Below are 22,426 nucleotides of genomic sequence, written 5' to 3' on the forward strand. Positions count from 1 at the left end.
CACTTTCGGCGTTCTCACCCTGCTGCTGCTTGCCTGTCAGCGCTGCAGCATAACTTCGGCCTTCCCGCTCACCGCCTCCTATGTGACTTGCTCACAAGGTGGAACTCCACCTTGCACATGCTGGCCAGACTGTGCGAGCAGTAGCAGGCCATAGTGGAGTTTCAGCTGCAGCACGCACTCGTGAGTCACTCTGCGGAACAGCACCACTTCACCACCAATAACTGGGCCTCTATGCGAGACCTGTGTGCCTTGTTGCGCTGTTTCGAGTAGTCCACCAACATGGCCAGTGCCGATGATGCCATTCTCAGCTTAACTATCCCACTTCTATGCCTTCTTGAAAAAACGCTTCGGGCGATGATGGAAGAGGATGTGGCACAGGATGAGGAGGAGGAGGAAGAGGTATAATTTCCAAGGCTTTCAGGGCAGTCATTCACAAGTGGATCCGAGGGTGGGTTCCTGCACCCAAATGCCAGGTACACAATTGTCCAGCAGGGGAACAGTTCTGTAGGATGACGAGGATGAGGAGATGGAACCATTTTCACAGCAGGGTGGCACCCAGGCTAGCTCATGACCATCACTGGTGCGTGGCTGGGGGGATACAGAGGACACAGAGGATACACCTCCAACAGAGGACAGCTTTTCGTTGCCTCTGAGCAGCCTGGAACACATGAGCGATTACATGCTACAGTGTCTGCGCAACGACCGCCGAGTTTCCCACATTGTAACTTGTGCTGATTACTGGGTGGCCACGCTGCTGGATCCCCGTTACAAGGACAACGTATCGTCCTTAATTCCCTCACTGGAGTGTGATCAGAAGATACGCGAGTACAAGCGCACGCTGGTAGACGCGCTGCTGGTGGCATTCCCACCTGACAGCAGGGGCACAGTGGAAGCACAAGGCCAAGGCAGAGGAGGAGGAAGAGGTCGCCAACGCAGCCAGGGCACCACCAGCAGCTCAGAAGGCAGGGTTAGCATGGCCGAAAAGTCGAAAAGCTTTGTCAGCACGCCACAACAAGCAGCAGCACCACCAGCCGATATGGAACGTCTTAGCAGGAGGCAGCATTTCACTGACATGATGGAGCAGTATGTGTGCACACGCCTAGACGTACTGAATGATGGGTCTGCCCCCTTCAACTTCTGGGTCTCCAAGTTGGGAACATGGCCTGAGCTTGCCCTTTATGCCTTGGAGGTGCTGGCCTGCCCTGCAGCCAGTGTATTATCTGAATGGGTATTTAGCAGGGCTGGGGGCGTTATCACAGACAAGCGCAGCCGCCTGTCCAGAGCCAATGTGGACAAGCTCACGTTCATTTAAATGAACCAGGCATGGATCCCACAGGACCTGTCCGTACCTTGTGCAGAATAGACATGTATACCGGCCTTACCCAGCCATTGTTGTATTTGATCTTTCTTACTCTTTTGGGGTGTACCCTAATTTAAAAAAAAATGTAATTAAAAACCAAAACCAGTGCTGGCTGCCTCATCCTCCTCCTCCACCGCCGCCGCTTCCACCTACACTGCCATATCCACCGCCACCTCAACTTCCTACTCCATATGGGCCTCGTCCTCCTTCTACATCATTCAAGATTATTATTTTTTATTTTTATGTATTTTATGTTATTTTAAGTTATTTCCCTATCCACATTTGTTTGCGGAGCACTTGCCATGCTCTTAAGAAGATTTTGCTGCCATTTGCAGCCCTTTAGCCCTTTCCATGTGTTTTTTAGAGCCATTTTAGTGCTCAAAAGTTCGGGTCACTATTGACTTCAATGGGGTTCGGGATCGGGGTAAAGTTCGGGTTAAGTCCGGGTCATGAACCCGGACTTTTTTTTCAAGTTTGGCCGGACCCGCCGAACCCGGACATCCAGGTGTTCGATCAACTCTAGTTATGACGAGATGAAAAGCAGGTCCAAGGCTAGAGAGGGGAGAGGTATATCTCAGGTGACCAATAACATTTCACAAAAACTGGTGCAAAGAAAACTGAAGCAAAAGTGGAGTTAATAATAATAATAAAAGCTAATCTTGTTTTTTTGTTTGAGTGTCATCACATTTTGTGATGAGTGACAGCTCCCTTTTGGCTCCAGGTTTCTGAGTCTTACTTCTCTTTAGTCACTCCAGTGTTCTCATTTCTCTCATAGTATGCTTTGGGAAGTTTCAGATTAGACCTTGTTATATATATTCACACTCTAATAGAATGTAAGAATGTTGTTACCTGAGCTCCATGTTTCAGCAGAAAGGTGACGCATCCAGAATGACCTCCAAGGCAAGCTTCATGTAGAGGAGTAACATGATCTGCTGTAGCCAGGTTTACGCTATGTCCCTACAAAAGAAGGATAGGAAAACCTATCAAAAGGTGAAACAGCAATGCCTGTACCTTAGCATTCTAAGGTAGAACTCGAGGCATGCATGGGAACATTTCTTATTATATAAGATAAAGATTCCATGAGACATAATGCTGGGTCTTAGACTGTGGTTTTCTATATTCTAACACAGTGAGCCTGGTATATACAGTACATTCGTTTTAGGTGATTAGGATTTTTAGCGCCCAAAGCAAAACTTGATTTTCTGGTTATACCAATGGCGTTCTGAACTATCATTTATTGTCACCAGGACCTGTGGTTTGGAGTACATTGTGCATTCTAGAATGTTTTTACTAACTCCACCCTTACCCTATCTCTCTGTGCTGTTAATGCTTTTAAGATATTGGTCTCATCTTGAGAGTACCTTTATTCAAAGCAGTATTGGAGAGATCCTGGAGCAAAGAAACCAAGCCCCAGTTCCCAGGAAGCTGTGACCATCAGCTCGGGGTAAGTTGGCATGTTAAGTCTGTGATTGGAGACTTATTTCTGCTTAGAGCATTGGAAGGTTGGCTAGTACTATCTTTTCTAATAAGGAGCAATGGAACATTTCAGTGCAAGGGTGCACCTGCAGAGGGATGAACTATATGTATGCCTGGAGTTTAGCTTTAACTCCTAACATAGCCTAAGGCTTATCCATGAATGTATTCTTTATTACTAACTCCTTACCATCAAGGATAACTCTGAAAATTAACACTTAATATAATCTTAACACAAAGCCTAACTATTCCCCCAAGCTGTAAACCCCTAATCTAACTCCTAAAAATAATTTCCTAAACCATGACTCTAAGCCTAACGTCCGCTTAATCCTTTACCACGCAGAACTAGTTTAAAAAAATATAAACTATAAACTAAAATCAAATTATGATTCCCTTTACTTACCTCTGTAATTAGTTTTGTTAAGGTACCAAAGCGCCCATGTATTGCTGCTTCATGTAACAGTGACCAGTCCGAGACAAAGTCTGGAAAGTGAGAAATCTGGTGTCAGATTACATGCTTAAACCCTACCATAATTCTACCAGTGTGTACACAATATGATTTATGAAAACAATAAACTGATGATGGTAATCACTATTCGCAATTTTGAAAGCATTAAAAAGCAGAGATGAGATTAGATGATTTGAGGAAAGAAAATTATTTCCATTTGTCTACAAAGCAGAAATACATTTTTGTTATTATAACACAGTAGCCCAACTGATCATCTCATGGAAATACTTGAAATCACTAAATGGAAGTAACGCAAATGACTAAATGCTAATTATGACTAGGAACCAACGATTGTAACTTTGAATGTTTATAAAAAACAGAAAAATGTAAAACTTTAGACCTTTTGCTTGCTTGACATAAGGACAAACCTGCATTTCGAAGGTACCATAAAGTGCTAATATACACTGCTCGAAAAAATTAAAGGAATACTTTGAAAACACATCAGATCTCAATGGGGAAAAATATCATGCTGGATATCTATACTGATATGGACTGGGTAATGTGTTAGAAACAAAAGGATCCCACATAGTTTGATGGAAATTAAAATGATCAACCTACAGAGGGCTGAATTTAAAGACACCTTAAAAATCTAAGTGAAAAAATGATGCAGAAGGCTAGTCCATTTTGCTGAAATTTCATTGCAGCAACCCAAAATGATACTCAGTAGTTTGAATGGCCCCCACTTGCTTGTATGCATGCTCCTAATGAGACAACGGATGGTGTAATGGGGTATTTCCTCCCATATCTGGACCAGGGCATCACTGAGCTCCTGAACAGACTGAGGTGCAACCTGGCGCCGTCGGATGGACCGAAACATAATGTCCCAGAGGTGTTTTATTGGATTTAGGTCAGGCGAGCATGGAGGCTATTAATTGGTATCAATTCCTTCATCCTCCAGGAACTAGCTGCATACTCTCGCCACATGAGACTGGGCATTGTCATGCACCAAGAGGAACCCAGGACCCACTGCACCAGCGTAGGGTCTGACAATGGGTACAAAGATGTCATCCTGATACCTAATGGCAGTCAGGGTACATTGTCTAGCCTGTAGAGGTCTGTGCTTCCCTTCATGGATATGCCTTCCCAGACCATCACTGACCCACCACCAAACTGGTCATGCTGAACGATGTTGCAGGCAGCATACCAATCTCAATGGCTTCTCCAGACCCTTTCACGTCTGTCACATGTGCTCAGGGTTAAACTTCTCTCATCGGTGAAAAGCAAAGGGCGCCGGTGGCAGACCTGTCAATTCTGGTGTTCAAAGGCAAATGGCAATCGAGCTCCACGGGGCTGGGCAATGAGCACAGGGCCCACTAGAGGAGGTCAGGCCCTCAGGCCACCCTCAGAAAATGTCTGTTTGTTTGGTCAGAGACATTCACACCAGTGGCCTGTTGGAGATCATTTTGTAGGGATCTGGCAGTGCTCATCCTGTTCCTCCTTGCATAAAGGAGCAGATACCGGTACTGCTGATGAATCAAGGACCTTCTACTGCCCTGTCCAGCTCTCCTAGAGTAACTGCCTGTCTCCTGGAATCTCCTCCATGCTCTTGAGACTGTGCTGGGAGACACAGCAAACCTTCTGGCAATGGCACGTATTGATGTGCCATCCTGGAGGAGTAGGACTGGCTGTGAAATCTCTATAGGGTCCAGCAAGGTGTCGCCTCATGTTCCCAATAGTGACACTGACCCTAGCCAAATGCAAAACTAGTGAAAAACAGTAAGAAAAGATGAGTAGAGAAAATAAATGTCAGTGGCCTCAACCTGCAAAACCATGCCAGTTTTGGAGTTTGTCTCATTGTTGCCCATCTAGTGCATCTGTTGTTAATTGTTAAAGGAGTTTAATTGACTTGATGCTATACTCTGAATAAAAGGTGTTCCTTATATTTTTTTGAGCAGTGTATATACATGATTCCACTGCCCCTCCCCTCCACCTAGTCCAATCAGAGAATTCTTTGTATTCATTGAGGAAATGCAAAGTGTTCCCTGAATGGCGTCTGTGCTGAGTAAGGAACCCCTGTGTTCACTGCAGCAGGGCAGCTGTTTGCCATGGTACCCGGAAGTTAGTGAAGATCACTATAGTAGAGGTGCCTACTACAGTTATTTTCAGCTTCCACATGGTTCTCATAGGTATGGAACATTAGATTGGTCTGAGCTGGTCCAGTGTAACTATGCAAAACCATCCATACATAAACTTCACGATTAAGCAGCTCTCCCAGAAGTGTTGGCCAAAGGTCAGCTCAGGAAAGAACTGGGTGTACAAGGTAGATAAAAAAAAAAACAAAAGAACAACCAATAATGTTCAGATTTAATTTTATTCAGACTCTTGTCATTAAAATTCACAATGTTTCTTTCAGGGGATTAAAGGATCCCACATTATCAGGGTTTGGTACTGGACCGATAACATTCCAGGGATTCTGAGGGGTAATTAGTATGATGCTCCAAATTCTAGTTAAAGTGGTTGTAAAGGCAATTTATAAACTGTTATAAAGCCTCCTATGCTGCAGTGTATGTTCTTTGTGTAGCACTGTCCTTGTAGGGCTTGCTGTGATTACTTCTCAGGCCTCCAACTTGAACAATTTACAGTTGATAAAGACAACTTTCATTTGGCCTCACCAGGTTACTTGTGGAAGCAGTCACACTGCTTTAACCATAGTGTCATTTGTATGGAAGGGGTTAAGTCTTCTTGCTCTCTCCAGCAGCAGACTTGATGCAACTACATTATCTTCAGGTCCGTCTCTAGCATCCCCTTAACTGACACCCATCCACTGACTCTTCTGGCAGATGGCCCTCTCAGGACAGGCCCCATGACACAGAGCTATACTCACTATATGAAGAATCAGATCCTTTCAAGTGTTTCCCTACCAGTCAGCTCAGCAGGTCCTCCAGGTTCAGCTCCTCTCTGACTCTCAAGCCCCCAGGTCGACCACCTGAGGCCGCAAAGCAACTTCTACAGAGAAGGGGCACTGATCTCCAGCTGAAAGACCCCGAGCACATGTGCCCTTGGCATTTATACAGTATCCCAGGATGCACTGAGGCACTTCCTCTGCCAATAACCAGGGCTGTACTAAATGCCTGTGCACTCATTTATCAGGTTTCCTACCACTATCTAATATGCCCCCCTATTGGGCCAGTGTGAAACACTTCAGACAAACTGAGCTGCACCTGGGCACCATGAGCAGACCTCACTAGCAGATCCTGCTCTCTGGTAGGCAGAGAACAATATAGATTTATTATTATTCAGGATTTACCTGGCTATCTTTATGATAAGCAGAAAAGATCCAAAATGATACTTTCCCTCTAGCACCTACCTAGGAGGTTGCTACATCTGTAAAAAAGATGCCAATTTCTACCTGAATTCACAGTGCCGATTGGCGGTCACGTGATTTCTCGAGGCTCCCTCTGACAGCTAGAGCGGGAGGGGCCGAGATTCCCTCGCTGACGTCAGTCGGGAGAAGGGGAGGAGAGGAGGAGAGAGCCGAGACATCAGCCAGGGAGGAGGGGAGCCTCAAGGAGTAACATAACCGCCAATCGGCACTGTCAATTCAGGCAGAAATTGGCATACACTGCAGCTTAGGAGGCATTATAACAGAGGGCTTTGTGTGTTCTGTCTAAAGGTATTTCAGTAGCAGGAAAGGGGGGGGGGCGGGATTGGTAAGAGCTGACTGGCAGGGAGACAGGAGGGTTGCGGATGACAGAGGCATGTAAACTGACCACGGTGTCAAGGCTCAGCAGCGATGATACACCGTGGTCAGTTTACAGGGGGCAGGATGTAACCAGGGAGGATCAGCCAGCTATTTCAGGTGATACAGGGGGCCAAATTACACAGCATAAGAACTGTGCTGTATAACATGCTTTAAAGGAGCAGGATTCTTTTTTTTTTTTTTTTTTCGGTTAACAAACGCTTTAAGGCTTAGTTGGCATCTGAAATAATCATACTAATTGCCCTTCAGGGTCTTCTCAGTTCTATCAGTCCAATACCAAACATTAATGAAGTGGGGCCATTTGAACCCCTAAAACATGGTGACTTTTTAATATATCCTTAGGCAGCTCTCCCCAGAGTGGTGGCTGAAGGTCAGCTCTTTGCTTGAGTAAGGACTGGGTGTGCAAGAAGAAAAAGTGCCAAAAGCAGAAAGTATAAAGTCCAGATTTTATTTTATTTACACTCTTGTAACATAAAAAGCCTATGAGTTCAGGAGATATAAGGGTCCCACTTCATCAGGGTTTGGAACTAGACTGATAGAACTGGAGGAATTTTGAAAGTTATTAGTATGGCCTCCAATTCTATAAGTCCACAACACACTTTTTCAGTCTTTTCCTTTTCTTCTGCTAAGCTGTGAAGATGCATTGATATATCACTATCATTGTGTGATGCTGCTGAAATAAATAGGATTGAGCCATGGCCATATAACATCTATGGGTACCTCTAAAGCGAAACATATATTGTATTTTAAAAAGAATGCACATTTTTAAACATCACTCACATATGTTCACTTGAATTATACATGTATTTATGCTTGCTGCTTCATATTGTCATCACTTTGTATACAAATTCATAGATTCTTCCTCTGTAGCAGGCAATGTGAGAAGAATCCATGCTGAAAAGAATCTGTTAGCCACATAATCTATTGTTTCCAATCAGGCTTAGAAAATTGGTAGACTTGCAGTGAAGCAGGGGAACATACTGTACATTGTCTAAATACAAGAGTCATTTGTGTTCATACTTGGTGTGCTTTGTGTATTACTTTCAGATCTGAGCAATAATCTACTGTGAAACTTTCGCTCTGTGCAGGAGCTCCCTGTAGTAAAGACCAGTCACTGCTGCTCTCTCCTCTTATGCAGGGTGACAGGTCCTGTCTCCACCCCATTGTGTCATTTTGTGTCGGCCACCTGTAGTTAGTGGGGTCTTCTAGGCCCCTCGCACTGCTCTGCTCTCTGCACAGTCTATGTACAGCACAATGATGATGTCACTGCTACTTTTACAGGGTAATATCTAAGATTGCAAAGACATTTGGTGCATATGAAGTGGGTTTATATCCTTTGTGGCTATTAAGAATTATAGTTTTTGTGCCTGGAGTTCAGTTTTAAGTTATGAAAATTAAAGCTTGTTATTGCATATTCTATATTTGTACCGTATTGTAAACAAGTTCAATAAAAATCTTTGCAATAACAGAAAAAAAAAAGAATATTTAAGCTAGAAGCTAGTTGGTTTCCATGGGTAGCTGCTCCAGATTTTGGCTTCTTCAGTTTTAGTAAATTCCCCTGGATGAGTATGTTGCATATTCACTTTTAGTTTATAGAAAAAGCAGGACCTAAAGCAGTAAGCAAATGACACTGCTGTGTGTTTCAGTTAGGTATTTGTACACTAGAGGGCGCCAAACTACATTTGAGCTTCATGCAGCTAAAATAGAACACAGCACAATAGTGTATAGGAGAAGGCAACTGTATAGTTATGTAAAGAGAATTATTTGAATTTTAATATTGAAAAATATAACGATAAATGCAAGGAACTTCAGTTGGAAAACAACTTAAAATAGATAATACCAGTCAGAGGAATATGTGTATTCACAAAGGGGGCTATGCTTCATGGGAGTAAATGCAGCAGTTGCAAATTGGAAGGACTTGCGCCACTTATCTGCTCTTTCCTGCCCCCTCCACTTCTCACAGAACTCATACTATTACTGTTCTTCGATGCAATGCAATGCAATGAAGGAGGGGCAGATGAATGACAGGATCTCCACTTTCTATTCTCAGAACCTACTGCATTGTGGGACATTAAAGCGGAGTTCTGTCCCCAGAAAAAATGGAAAGTCAGCAGCTACACATACTGTAGTTGCTGACTTTTTATATTAGGACACTTACCTGTCCTGGATTGAGCGATGTCGGCACCCCAGCTGATGTTTACATCAGGTGTCGGGTGCTGTCGCCGCCATTGCCGGGAAGGGAAACTTGCGGCTTCATAAACAGTTCTCTACTGCACATACCTGAAGCGCGCTGCGCATTCTGAATGGTGCGGCAGCGGGCAAAGCAGGAGGGGGACGAACTTATGACGTACTTCGCCGCAGCCAACTCGACCGGAAGTAGGGATGGGTACCTGTCAAACAGGTACCCGCTCCCCCTGGAAGGTGGCAAATGTGGCACCGGAGGGGGGAGCAAACAGATAAGTGCAAGATCCATTTTTGGGTGGAATTCTGCTTTAATAATATGAGTTCTGTGAATGGCGGAGGAGGCAGAAAGAGGTGGATGAGTGACACAAGGCCTTCACATTTGCAGCCTCAGCTGTTAATCTGTGCAACCCCAGAAGATCGCTGCTCTGGGCAGTATCGGGTGGCACGAAGGAAGGTTTTTCCAGCAGCAGCCTGCATGTTTAGCATGGTATACAGACAGACCAATACAGGCAACCAATGTGTTTAGTGCTGCAACTCCCTAGCCCCCCCCCCCCCCCATCACCAAATTTCAGATTTAGCTGTAAATAGGTCACAAGCATACTGCATGTCTTACAAAACCAGCAGGTATTTTCTGTGCTTGCTGAAAATATTCTTGAAAAGCGAAGCCTAATGCAGCCACCACATCTAACATCTGGTAGGCTGCAGTATATTACATTTTTGGTTTTGGGTTTAGATAGGCAGTCACTCTAATAGAACAAAACTATCAGTAGTGTGCTAAGAAGCGCTGAAACTCCAGGTGCAGAAGTACGCAAATCCCAGTCAGCTCCTATACTTCAGAGCTCCCATAGATCAACACTGAGGCGCTTGAAAATCGCCCATAAAACTCTGAACGCTTTTGTGGCGATTTTCAGGCGCTTTTAAAGCGTTAGTGGTGCACTTTTTTGAAGACATGTGACTCATAAACTGCTTCAAGAACCATTTTGAAGCGCTTTTCTGGTGCTTTTGAGGCGCTTTCCATTGATTTCAGCGGAGAGGGGTGTTTTTGAGGCGTTTTTTTTTAGCGATCCAAAGATGATTTTTGCAGGATTTTTTCACTGCCCCACCAGGGCACCGCCCAAGTGTAAAAACATTTATTGATTTCAATGGGAATAGATTTTCATGAGCTTTTCATGCACTTGTTTTAGTTCCAAAGTTCTTGAAAAGCACCTCCGTGTGAAAGGGCTCTAAGACCTCATGCACACAGACACTTTGAGGCATAAAATAAACTCTAGCATAAAATGCCGGCCTTTTTCCATGCCCAAGGAGCTGCAGGTAATGCGTATAGTCAGCCATAAGAGAGAATGGTGGAATGTGGCAATACTCAGGTATTACAAAAGTATATATTCAAACGAATATATTCCTCGCGCCTAGGAGTGCCTAGTAGGACAGGTAGTATAGCTACTATATAAAAGGTATTTAAATAATTAAATAATAAGCAGCTGCTATAAAGTGCAAAGTGAATGTATAGGAAATACCAAACTAGATGGGATAATATAGCGCTTGCTGGTGTGAGCAGGGAGAGGTGAGAATAAAATTGCAATAAAAAAGCTAATATCCTAAATCTCTAAATACTGTACCCTTAAAAAATTATTAATAAATACAGTGAGGAATTAAATAAAATAAGTAACAATATGAATAATGTGCCAAGTGAAGTCCAAAATAGTTCATAAAAATTGCACAGTGAAAAAATGCATAAATAAATCACAGTATAAATAATGTGCCAAGTGGGATTCAAAAATAGTTCATAGGTGACTCAGTGATAAATAATCCAAAAGAGTGCCAAAAAAAGTGCAAGTGCTTGGTGCTGGATCCTCCAATGGTCCAGGAAATCCAATCATGCAGGTGACTTCAAAGAAGGTAAGATGTAAACTCACCAGATAAGGTGGGTCTCAACTGCCTTACGGCAAAGAGACCAATAATGCTTTTATGACCCTCCAGGCCAGAAAGATGGTGACTGCTGGGCTCTGATCCCTCCCGGCCGGAATCCCCCACGTATGGCAAATAGGGTCCTCACGGTCCTCCAAGTTTGATTCAGGGAACAAAAAGGACAGGCTCCAGATGGTGCAGTACCATTAGGGTTATTTTATTATAATTAAAGGACAAACAATGGATAAAAAACGCTGTGCAAAGCCCGCCAGTAAAGTGTCTGTAGCGTGGAGAGCGGCTTGCGTTCCAGGCTGTCTTGCGGGCTGACGGCGTGCGTTCGTTAGAGTGTAGTGACGTCTTCATCAGGTATACATTGATGCTGTCCGGCATTGAGTAAACAAGCACATGTGTGCATGATGTATGTCTGAAGATAACAATTCTAGTTATGGGAATATGTCATATGCACAAACGCATATTAACGCGATTGTGTAAAAACATTTGCAGGCTGAATAAAAAATGTATAATAGCGCATGGTTACCGACTGATTGCCAATAGGTAAATGGGTGCATGTGCTGTCCCTCTCACAAACACAGGACTTAGAATGTCATGGTCTTCTTACACTCCAGAGGAATACAAAAAACTGCTATTATGTGAAGTAAATTATGTGGAGTTCAACTCCTGTGTACTATTAAAGAGTTAAGCTGCCTGTGGATGGTGCCAAGTCAGCAGGTGGCCCTATTGTCCAGGCATACTGGGTCTATGGAGGTATGTCAATGCATAAAACAGCATTTAAAACAGAATAGTGAGTTATACTAGTGTATTTACATGAAAGGAACAGCCATCTCTAGGAGAGCTATTTGAGCAGGGACTCTGCAGTAATATTTGTCACTGGTACTTAAGATCTGGCTTAGGTTAACATTTACATGGTAACTTTACCAGACAAGATCTATATAAAAGATCTGGTGATTGTACCCCAAATTAGTGTGTTGTCAGGTCCCCGTTGTCCCTCTGTTCTCTGCTATGCTTTCTTTTTGCTACAGGCTGTTTTCTGTTTATAATTTCAAGGCATTTCCTTGAGTGAGACTTCCTTTGTCATGCACACTGCAAAATGTGATCCTCCATAAAATGACATTGGCATCAGATCAGAACATTTATATTTTACAAACTGTGATTATCAGCATGTCCCGTTATCATGGGAAAATCCGTGAGACACAGACTCTTCAGTTACTGCTGTGGGTTTGAATGATTACTTAAAGCAGAGTTTCACCCAAAACAGGAATTTAAACGTATTTACCACCCCACCCCGCCACATTTTCACTTCTTGGGGGGGAGCGGGTACCTGGTTTTGACAGGTACCTGCTCCCATTTCCGGTCAGATCGCCTCAGCCCCCCTCTTCCCCTGCAGCTTTCTGGGACACATCATAGGTCCTGGAAGACTGCGGGACCATTCACAAAGTGCAGTGCGGTTTGCGTATGCGCAATGGGAAAACGGCTGTGAAGCCGCAAGGCTTCATTGCCAGTTTCCCTTTGTCAAGATGCCAGTACCTGGACCCAAAGCCGACTGAAGAATTGGCTCAGGTGAGGACAATGCTGGATCCTTGGACAGGTAAGGGCCCTTATATTAAAAATTTGCAGCTACAGTATTTATAGCTGCTGACTTTTAATTTTGGGGGGAGACTGGAGCTCCTGTTTGGGTTATAAAATAATCTTGAGTAAATGATATCAAGTTGATGGAATATTTGCCCAGTCATCTCAGAAGTACAATGTGTACGACCACATGATTCAGCAATACTTGGCTTTATTGACATTAATATAGAGCTGCTGATGCTTACAAATCATGCCTCCTAAAAGACTAAAAGTTCTCTTACCATCCTCCTCCTTCCACCAGCCCACTCCTTCCAACTATTGCTACTCCCCTTTTTTTTTATCTTCGACTTTTTACCCCTTTTATTTTCACCCCAGGACCAGCCTACCAAAAAGACCCTGATTACTCTATGTCCTGTTGTGTAAACCCCTAGGGCAGGGATCTTCAAACTACGGCCCTCCAACTGTTGCGGAACTACACATCCCAAGAGGCATTGTAAAACTCTGACATTCACAGACATGATTAGGCATGATGGGAATTGTAGTTCCTGAACAACTGGAGGGCCACAGTTTGAAGACCCCCTGCCCTAGGGGGTATAGTTTTTGTAGGCCTTCCCCAGTTTAGAAGACCAACTTACACCTATGTTTTTCCTAGGGAGAATTTTCTCCCCTTTGCCTCGTTTACGTACTTTCTCCCTTCCCCTATCCTAAAGTAAAATCTGGTTTGATGTTTGAAACTATAGGTTACATAGAAGTGATGTCTCACACTTTCATACTTTTCTGTATAAACTGCTGTTCTCATATGTCAATTGCTTTAAAGCATCGGAAATGTTGCTATTGACCCACATTGCAATCTTTTTTCACATAAATAATTTGTTCAAAAAAGAATCTTGAGTATTTTAAAACTATATTTTCTTTAATAAGTCCAGAAATAGGAATCACGTTTTTTTTTTCTTTTTTAAACAGCTTGATATATAATATTGCATATACAGTGTAAATATATTATACATTTTCCACTTACAGCCACCAGGTGGAGCTCTGTAGGGTTAACTAGCTATGCTACTCCTACCGGATAAGCAGAAGGACAAAATTCTACTCTTCTCTCAATCCTCTTCAATCTCATCCAAAATGGCTGAAACCAAGTACAAACTTCTGGTCAGATGGCATTACACCCCGCTTAAGCTGCACAACATGTTCCCTTCCAGTTCCCCATTGGGCTGGAGGAACCATGGGAACACTGCATAACACTCCCATATATGGTGGGAATGCCCGCTGATCCGCTGCTATTGGTCTGATGTTATCCGCCTCATAAATCAAATAACTAAGCTATCCCTTCCTCTTGTTCCTTGGACTGTATTATTGCATAGTACTCGGGATCGGGAACCAGTTGGCCTATATAAGCGCTCCCTCACACCTCATTTACTAAACACAGCAAAAGCCCTCCTCCCGGTTATGTGGGGTCATCCTGAGATTCCTACATTAAAGCAATGCCTTCATAAAATAGATGAAGTCTGTCTCCTAGAAGAACTTACTCACATACTGTATCCATGGGTAATATTGTCAGACAGGCTAACATATGGGCCGACTGGTTTGAATTCAAAAACTCTACTGGTTACAGGTAATGCTCGATACATAGTTACATAGTTATGCTGGCCATACACTAGCAGAAAAATCGGCCGTGCGAGTTTTGTAAAATGGAACGATTTATCGGAATGGCAAAAGATACTACCATCATGGAATGATCAAACTTCGAAAGATAAAGATAAACGTTCCATGAACATAAATTAACCATTTTATCGTTATCATATGTATGCAGCACATGCACCATTGCTCCTCAATTCCCATGTCAATGCAAACTGGCAGGTAATACCTGAATATTTTTGGTTGTGGAAAGATTGAAACAATAATGACTGCAAATAATTGTTTTGAATAAAAAATAATTTACATCACTGCAAAGACTTTATTTGAAAATACATAAACGTAGAACATTACAACATACATAACGATCATTGTATTTTTGGGACCATAACATGTTTTATAATTTTTATATTGTTTGTGACATGCTGTGCTTTATTTACAATAAAGTTTGTTGATTATTGCACAATTTTGGTTGTTATTGTATACTCTATATTTGCAAAAGCTAGCAGTGTGCCCTTGTTTGATGAGTTTAGCCATGAACGTCCGTGGAACTTAAATGCACTTTACATAAAATGTTTTTTCGTGGATCAGACATTTCTTTTATTATTATGCTCATCCTCTAATATGTCTACATTCCAGGTTAAAGGTTTTGGCACATGCGCAAGAAAAGTCGCATGATTGTTCTCGGGCGAGGCAGACACAAAACACAAGAATGCCGGTAGATCAGCAAAAATATTTCCAATTTCTCAAACAATTTTTTAAGGCCGCAAAGTTGAAAGCCTTTACCGTTTGTCACCCACTTACTATAAGAATATTGGGCGAACGATCGTCATTATAGATTTTCTACCGATTTTTCTGCTAGTGTATGGCCAGCATTAGTCAGGTTGAAAAAAGACACATCTGGCTCAACCGGTTCAGTAATATAACACTAATACCACTGTCCTTATGGTCTCAGTGTCACTGATAACTGGATCTTTATGTGTATTCCTTCTTAGAAGATCATCCCACTGCATTCCCACTCCCTTACATTCCTTCTACCGTCCCCTCTCTACCTATCTTTTCTCTCTTATCTTTCCCTATTTTCTTTTTAGACCTTTTTTGCACTATCTTTCTTTTATCTAATGCTCTAATGTTATAACATATTCCTCACATTGTTAACCCGGACCCAGATCTTTGTATTTTGTTGTACCTCCGTGTACGAATTCTTGATATCCCTGATGGCCTTCAGGTGAATCTTACTTATTTGAGACCCTTTACATTATCCAAATCGTTTATTTGTATCTGTACTTCTCCCATATATCACCACCAGACTTTAGATAAATCAGAGGAGGTAAACACCCCACTCCACTTCTGCCAACAAACGACGGCCATATTTTGCAATATGGAATAAGGGAAAGCTGTAATGAGAAAAATATGTCAGCTACCATTGCTAGCCTACTGATGAAAATGCTAGTAACCTGGCTATCTCTGGCTCCCTGCACCTGCAGTCACAATTTGAAAACAGCACATTCATGCGGGGCTCTGCCCACCCAGCCACGTCATTCATTTATAGAGTTTTGTAAATGAATGAACTACAACTAAGATCATTCATTGCAGCTTACAGCTTGTAGTTCTCAATAAACTACGAGGGCGCTGGTGAGTGTAATTGTAGTTCATTGATCTTCCTGAAATTCAGTAACTGCCTGCCCATATCAGAGGTACAGGCAGACAGCTCCTCTGCAGTCTGCAGGAGCCTGGAATTGCACCCACTATCTGCTGATCGCAGGAGCAATGTTTTACAGGCTCCTAATAAAAAAAAGTAACAAATGAGCTTTTTTTACCTGCAAAAAAGTGCCTTTTATAATTTTTTTTTTTTTAAGGTAAACTTATCCTTTAAACCAGGAGTTCCCAAACTGTGGGTCGGGACCCACTGGTGGGTTGCGAGCTGCGTTTGAGTGGGTTGCGCTGAGCCGGAAATCACTGGGAGCGGGCCCGCTTAAATTGTGCTGTGCAAGCCTGCGCAAATTACAGAGAGCCAGAGCAGTCATATCGCGATGGATTCAGGACCCCGCCCATGCAGTTTACGAAGGCTTATCTGCATTTCCCACAAAGAGGATACTTGCATCAGTGAGTAAGCTGTTATGTAGGATAAGTTCATAGGGCGCAGAGCCATCTCCTCGGTCCTGCTGGCAGCAGTGGTGGTGGCCATATTGGCGGCGGGATTCTCTCAGCTATAGCGGGCAGAGACGGCAGCCTCTGTGTCATTGGGAGGACCAGGTGGCCCGGCAGTATCAGGAGTTCATGGCAGCTTCTGTGACCCCAGTAGAGGAACTGAAGGAGAAGAGCAAGGACACCAAGACCAGCATAGAGATCCTCATCATGGAGACTCTGGGTGAGGTGTGCTGGGCCCTGGAGAGGGCAAACAGGGGCTTCACCTTCACTGTGAACCGCTGGGAGAGGAAGGAGGGTGAGTGCCATATAGCCTGCTGATCACTGTCCTGGGGTGGTTGATTTCTGTCCTCTGCCTGCCTTATACTGTCTATGAGTGTGCTGATTACTTACAACTCCACTTACAGTGGGTACGGAAAGTATTCAGACCCCCTTAAATTTTTCACTCTTTGTTATATTGCAGCCATTTGCTAAAATCATTTAAGTTCATTCTTCTTCCTCATGAATGTACACATAGCACCCCATACTGACAGAAAAACACAGAATTGTTGATATTGTTGCAGATTTATTAAAAAAGAAAAACTGAAATATCACATGGTCCTAAGTATTCAGACCCTTTGCTGTGACACTCATATATTTAACTCAGGTGCTTTCCATTTCTTCTGATCATCCTTGAGATGGTTCTACACCTTCATTTGAGTCCAGCTGTGTTTGATTATACTGATTGGACTTGATTAGGAAAGCCACACATCTGTCTATATAAGACCTTCCAGATCACAATGCATGTCAGAGCAAATGAGAATCATGAGGTCAAAGGAACTGCCTGAAGAGCTCAGAGACAGAATTGTGGGAAGGCACAGATCTGGCCAAGGTTACAAAAAGATTTCTGCTGCGCTTAAGGTTCCTAAGAGCACAGTGGCCTCCATAAGGCTGGCCATACACTATACAATTTTCTTGTTCAACTTTCCTTTAGATTTACCAAAACCATATAATATAAGTTCAAACCTGAACACTTTCAATTTGTATGCAATCAGGCAGGCCCTTGCACTACATAGTTTAAGGTAAATCTAAAGGAAATTGAATAAGAAAATTGTATGGCGTATGGCCAGCCTAATCCTCAAATGGAAGATGTTTGGGACGACCAGAACCCTTCCTAGAGCTGGCCGTCCGGCCAAACTGAGCTATCGGGGGAGAAGAGCCTTGGTGAGAGAGGTAAAGAAGAACCCAAAGATCACTGTGGATGAGCTCCAGAGATGCAGTCAGGAGATGGGAGAAAGTTGTAGAAAGTCAACCATCACTGCAGCCCTCCACCAGTCGGGGCTTTATGGCAGAGTGGCCCGACGGAAGCCTCTCCTCAGTGTAAGACACATGAAAGCCCGCATGGAGTTTGCTAAAAAACACCTGAAGGACTCCAAGATGGTGAGAAATAAGATTCTCTGGTCTGATGAGACCAAAATAGAACTTTTTGGCCTTAATTCTAAGCGTTATGTGTGGAGAAACCAGGCACTGCTCATCACCTGTCCAATACAGTCCCAACAGTGAAGCATGGTGGTGGCAGCATCATGCTGTGGGGGTGTTTTTCAGCTGCAGGGACAGTATGACTGGTTGCAATTGAGGGAAAGATGAATGCGGCCAAGTACAGGGATATCCTGGACAAAAACCTTCTCCAGAGTGCTCTGGACCTCAGACTGGGCTGAAGGTTTACCTTCCAACAAGACAATGACCCTAAGCACACAGCTAAAATAACGAAGGAGTGGCTTCACAACAACTCCGTGACTGTTCTTGAATGGCCCAGCCAGAGCCCTGACTTAAACCCAATTGAGCATCTCTGGAGAGACCTAAAAATGGCTGTCCACCAACGTTTACCATCCAACCTGACAGAACTGGAGAGGATCTGCAAGGAGGAATGGCAGAGGATCCCCAAATCCAGGTGTGAAAGACTTGTTGCATCTTTCCCAAAAAGACTCCTGGCTGTATTAGATCAAAAGGGGGCTTCTACTAAATACTGAGCAAAGGGTCTAAATACTTAGGACCATGTGATATTTCAGTTTTTCTTTTTTAATAAATCTGCAACAATGTCAACAATTCTGTGTTTTTCTGTCAGTATGGGGTGCTATGTGTACATTCATGAGGAAGAAGAATGAACTTAAATGATTTTAGCAAATGGCTGCAATATAACAAAAAGTGAAAAATTTAAGGGGGTCTGAATACTTTCCGTACCCACTGTATATGCCACACATGCCACAGGTTTCTGGCCCCTCACTTAGAACAGCTGGCAAGTGCATTCAATAATAAATTGAAAAGTAGTAAATTGTTATTTTTTTTAACATCCTCCTCCCTTTAAAATATGCATTATTATTATTTGCATTTATATAGCGCTATTAAATTCTGTAACGCTTTACAATATTCAGTTACAAGCAAGTGGGTCCCGAAAAATAACTGTATTCAGAAGTGGGTCTCGGCCCAAAATTTTTTGGAAAGCCCTGCTTTAAACAAACATTGTTTTGCTTTTACTTACATATACTGTTTTCCCACTTCCTGGTTGGCAGAGGCACTAGTGACGTAACCAGTGGCGGCCCGTGCATAACGGGCGCCAGGGCGCCGCCCCCCTACCCCTAAAAAAAAGAAAAAAAAAAGAAAAAAAAAAAAAAAATGACAGCGAACAAATAAAGTTTAAAAAAAAAAAAATTGGGTTCGCCGGCCTTTGTAAGGGAAGTGGTGGCTAGGGGGGGGGGGGGGTTACGTCCCAGAAGAGGCGCCGATCGGCAGCCTTCTGGGGGCGTAACCCGATCGCAAGTCCTTGCGATTGGACACCCCCACTTTCGGATATCCTGGCTGTGATTGGTCCAGTCTCCAGCCTGGACCAATCATCATCCAGGACATCCGATCCCTGACGTCACAATGGGGGCGGTGCCGGTGCATGAGTCAGTCACTCACCGTCACCGCCGTTCGGAGGACGAGGGAGAAGCCGCTCTCCTTCCCGCCACCGCAGAGAGGACGGACTGGATCGAGGAGGGAAGAACCCGCCGCCACCGCCGCCGCCAGGTAAGTGCATTAAATTGAAGGGAGCACGCACGCTGCACTCTGCATTGATTGGGGGACAATGCTGTGGGCACTCTGCATTTATTGGGGTACATTGCTGTGGCACTCTGCATTTATTGGGGTACAATGCTGTGGGCACTCTGCATTGATTGGGGGAAAATGCTGTGGGCACTCTGCATTTATTGGGGTACATTGCTGTGGCACTCTGCATTTATTGGGGTACATTGCTGTGGCACTCTGCATTTATTGGGGTACAATGCTGTGGGCACTCTGCATTGATTGGGGTACAATGCTGTGGGCACTCTGCATTTATTGGGGGACAATGCTGTGGGCACTCTGCATTTATTGGGGTACAATGCTGTGGCGCTCTGCATTTATTGGGATACAATGCTGTGGCACTCTGCAATCATTGGGGTACAATGCTGTGGGCACTCTGCAATCATTGGGGTACAATGCTGTGGCACTCTGCAATCATTGGGGTACAATTCTGTGGCGCTCTGCATTTATTGGGGTACAATGCTGAGGCGCTCTGTATTTATTGGGGTACAATGCTGTGGCGCTCTGCATTTATTGGGGTACAATGCTGTGGGCACTCTGCATTTATTGGGGTACAATGCTGTGGGCACTCTGCAATCATTGGGGTACAATGCTGTGGGCACTCTGCATTTATTGGGGTACAATGCTGTGGCACTCTGCAATCATTGGGGTACAATGCTGTGGCACTCTGCAATCATTGGGGTACAATGCTGTGGCACTCTGCAATCATTGGGGTACAATGCTGTGGCACTCTGCAATCATTGGGGTACAATTCTGTGGCACTCTGCAATCATTGGGGTACAATGCTGTGGCACTCTGTAATCATTGGGGTACAATTCTGTGGCACTCTGCAATCATTGGGGTACAATGCTGAGGGCACTCTGCAATCATTGGGGTACAATGCTGTGGGCACTCTGCATTTATTGGGGTACAATGCTGTGGCACTCTGCAATCATTGGGGTACAATTCTGTGGCACACTGCAATCATTGGGGTACAATGCTGTGGCACTCTGCAATCATTGGGGGACAATGCTGTGGGCACTCTGCAATCATTGGGGACAATGCTGTGGCGCTCTGCAGTGATTGGGGACAATGCTGTGGCGCTCTGAATTGAAAGGGGCATGCACGCTGAACTCTGCATTGTGGGGGCACAGCACAGTGTTTATTGCATTGAAGGGGGCACAGCACAGTGTTTATTGCATTGAAGGGGGCACAGCACAGTGTTCATTGCATTGAAGGGGGCACAGCACAGTGTTCATTGCATTGAAGGGGGCACAGCACAGTGTTCATTGCATTGAAGGGGGCACAGCTTCAAAGTCACGCAATTTTTTTACTGCGTTTTTTGGCGCGAAGCAATACCTATTACATTTTTCTTTTTGCGCCCCCCCAAAAATTTTGAGCACCAGCCGCCACTGGACGTAACCCTGGTCTTACAGCTGCATCCTGGGAAATTTCTGCCACATTATCCAGGAGACAGATTCAGAGTTCCAGGAAATAAAGGGAAATGGACTCATCTGCCCTTAGTAAAAATAACCACTGTGAGAATAACGGGAAGGAAAAGAAAAATAAGGTATGCAAAGAATAAAAAACCTGCAATTATTTATAAACTTTAGTTTGTAGATGGCCATTACTAAACATTTATAAAGGTGGATTTGTTGTCATTTTTATGATAAGGGGGGAGGTCCTCTTCAAACCTACATGAGCAATTACTTCACAACATTTCCTGTATACTGGGTATTCAAAATAACGGATTCACATGATATAGAAAATGGAAAAAAAAAAAAAAAAGAAAAAAAAAAAGAAAATGGACAAAAGGTTATAACAAATATGGTAGTAATATAGTGCATTCTGTTATACAGGTCTGTACTGTATATCAGATCAAAAAAGCAGGACTATGGACAGGGAAATGGGGGCAGAGGGATTGGGTTTCAAGAGGGACAGTCTCTGTAAATGAGGGACAGTTAGGAACTATACTTTTGCACATACTTTCACATACTGCACTAAAGACAAGCTTTAGGCTCCATGTACACGGGATGCTGGAAATGGCCGTTTAGGAGCAGTTGGGCGTTTTTTTCAGAAGCCCCTGAACCCATCTACATTTTATCTTATCTGTCCATGTACACATGGTCATTTACAGTCATTTGCAGGCAGTTGCGTTCAGGGACTGTTTTTAGAACGCAATTATTTGCGTTCGAACGTGTGTTTCCCGGCGTTTCAAACGCACAAACGCGTCCAAACGCGTCTGAACGCGATGACCCGCGTTTAGCGTTCGCGTTTTTCCATTTTAAAGGGGAATAATTTTTTTGACCTCTAGGAACGGTTCTAAACGCAAACGCCCCTAAACGCCCGCTAAGCGCGGGTACAAACGCGACTGAACGGACGTTTCAAACGTCCTAAAAATTCCAGCATTCAAAGGGACTTTTAACAACGTCCCGTGTACATGGAGCCTTATAGAGATGGTTATTCTTTGGGTTGCTGTCTGATATCGAATCAGCCAGTATGAGGAGCAACATAGCAATTAATATTTATTTTTGCACAAAGGTGCACTTATTAGGTAAAGAAGATGTTCCAGAAGTGGGGAACTGAGGTGAAGCTGTGATTGAGAGTGGAAAATTTTGTTGCACACAGTTGACTGTTTGTTCAGCAATTATTGTGAAGTTCTCAGTAGTTATCCCCTCTCCCAATCTGCATTGGCACAGCACAAGTTGTTAGAAATTCAGCTGCAGCAAGCTTTCTGAAATCTTTCAAGGTATGAAACCTCTACCCACTACTGTGTTATTAATCCTAGCTACAATCTCTTTATAGAAAGACACATTAGGATAGAAATTTGGGAGTTTTAAAGTATAAC

General features: G+C 43.6%; 1 protein-coding gene across 1 annotated transcript in view; it reads right to left on the reverse strand.

Annotated features, from left to right (window-relative positions):
- The window catches only part of ASB9 (ankyrin repeat and SOCS box containing 9), a 78,151-nt gene that overhangs the window by 27,216 nt on the left and 28,509 nt on the right, over positions 1-22,426 (reverse strand). The window contains exons 2-3 of the mRNA XM_082248557.1: positions 3,237-3,316; positions 2,210-2,317 (exon numbers count right to left, since the gene is read on the reverse strand). Coding sequence (XP_082104683.1) covers positions 2,210-2,317; positions 3,237-3,316 — 188 coding nt within the window. The remainder of the gene's footprint in view (positions 1-2,209; positions 2,318-3,236; positions 3,317-22,426) is intronic.

This window comes from Pelophylax lessonae (assembly GCF_965119305.1).
Source record: "Pelophylax lessonae genome assembly, chromosome: 2".
Taxonomy (NCBI): Eukaryota; Metazoa; Chordata; class Amphibia; order Anura; family Ranidae; genus Pelophylax; species Pelophylax lessonae.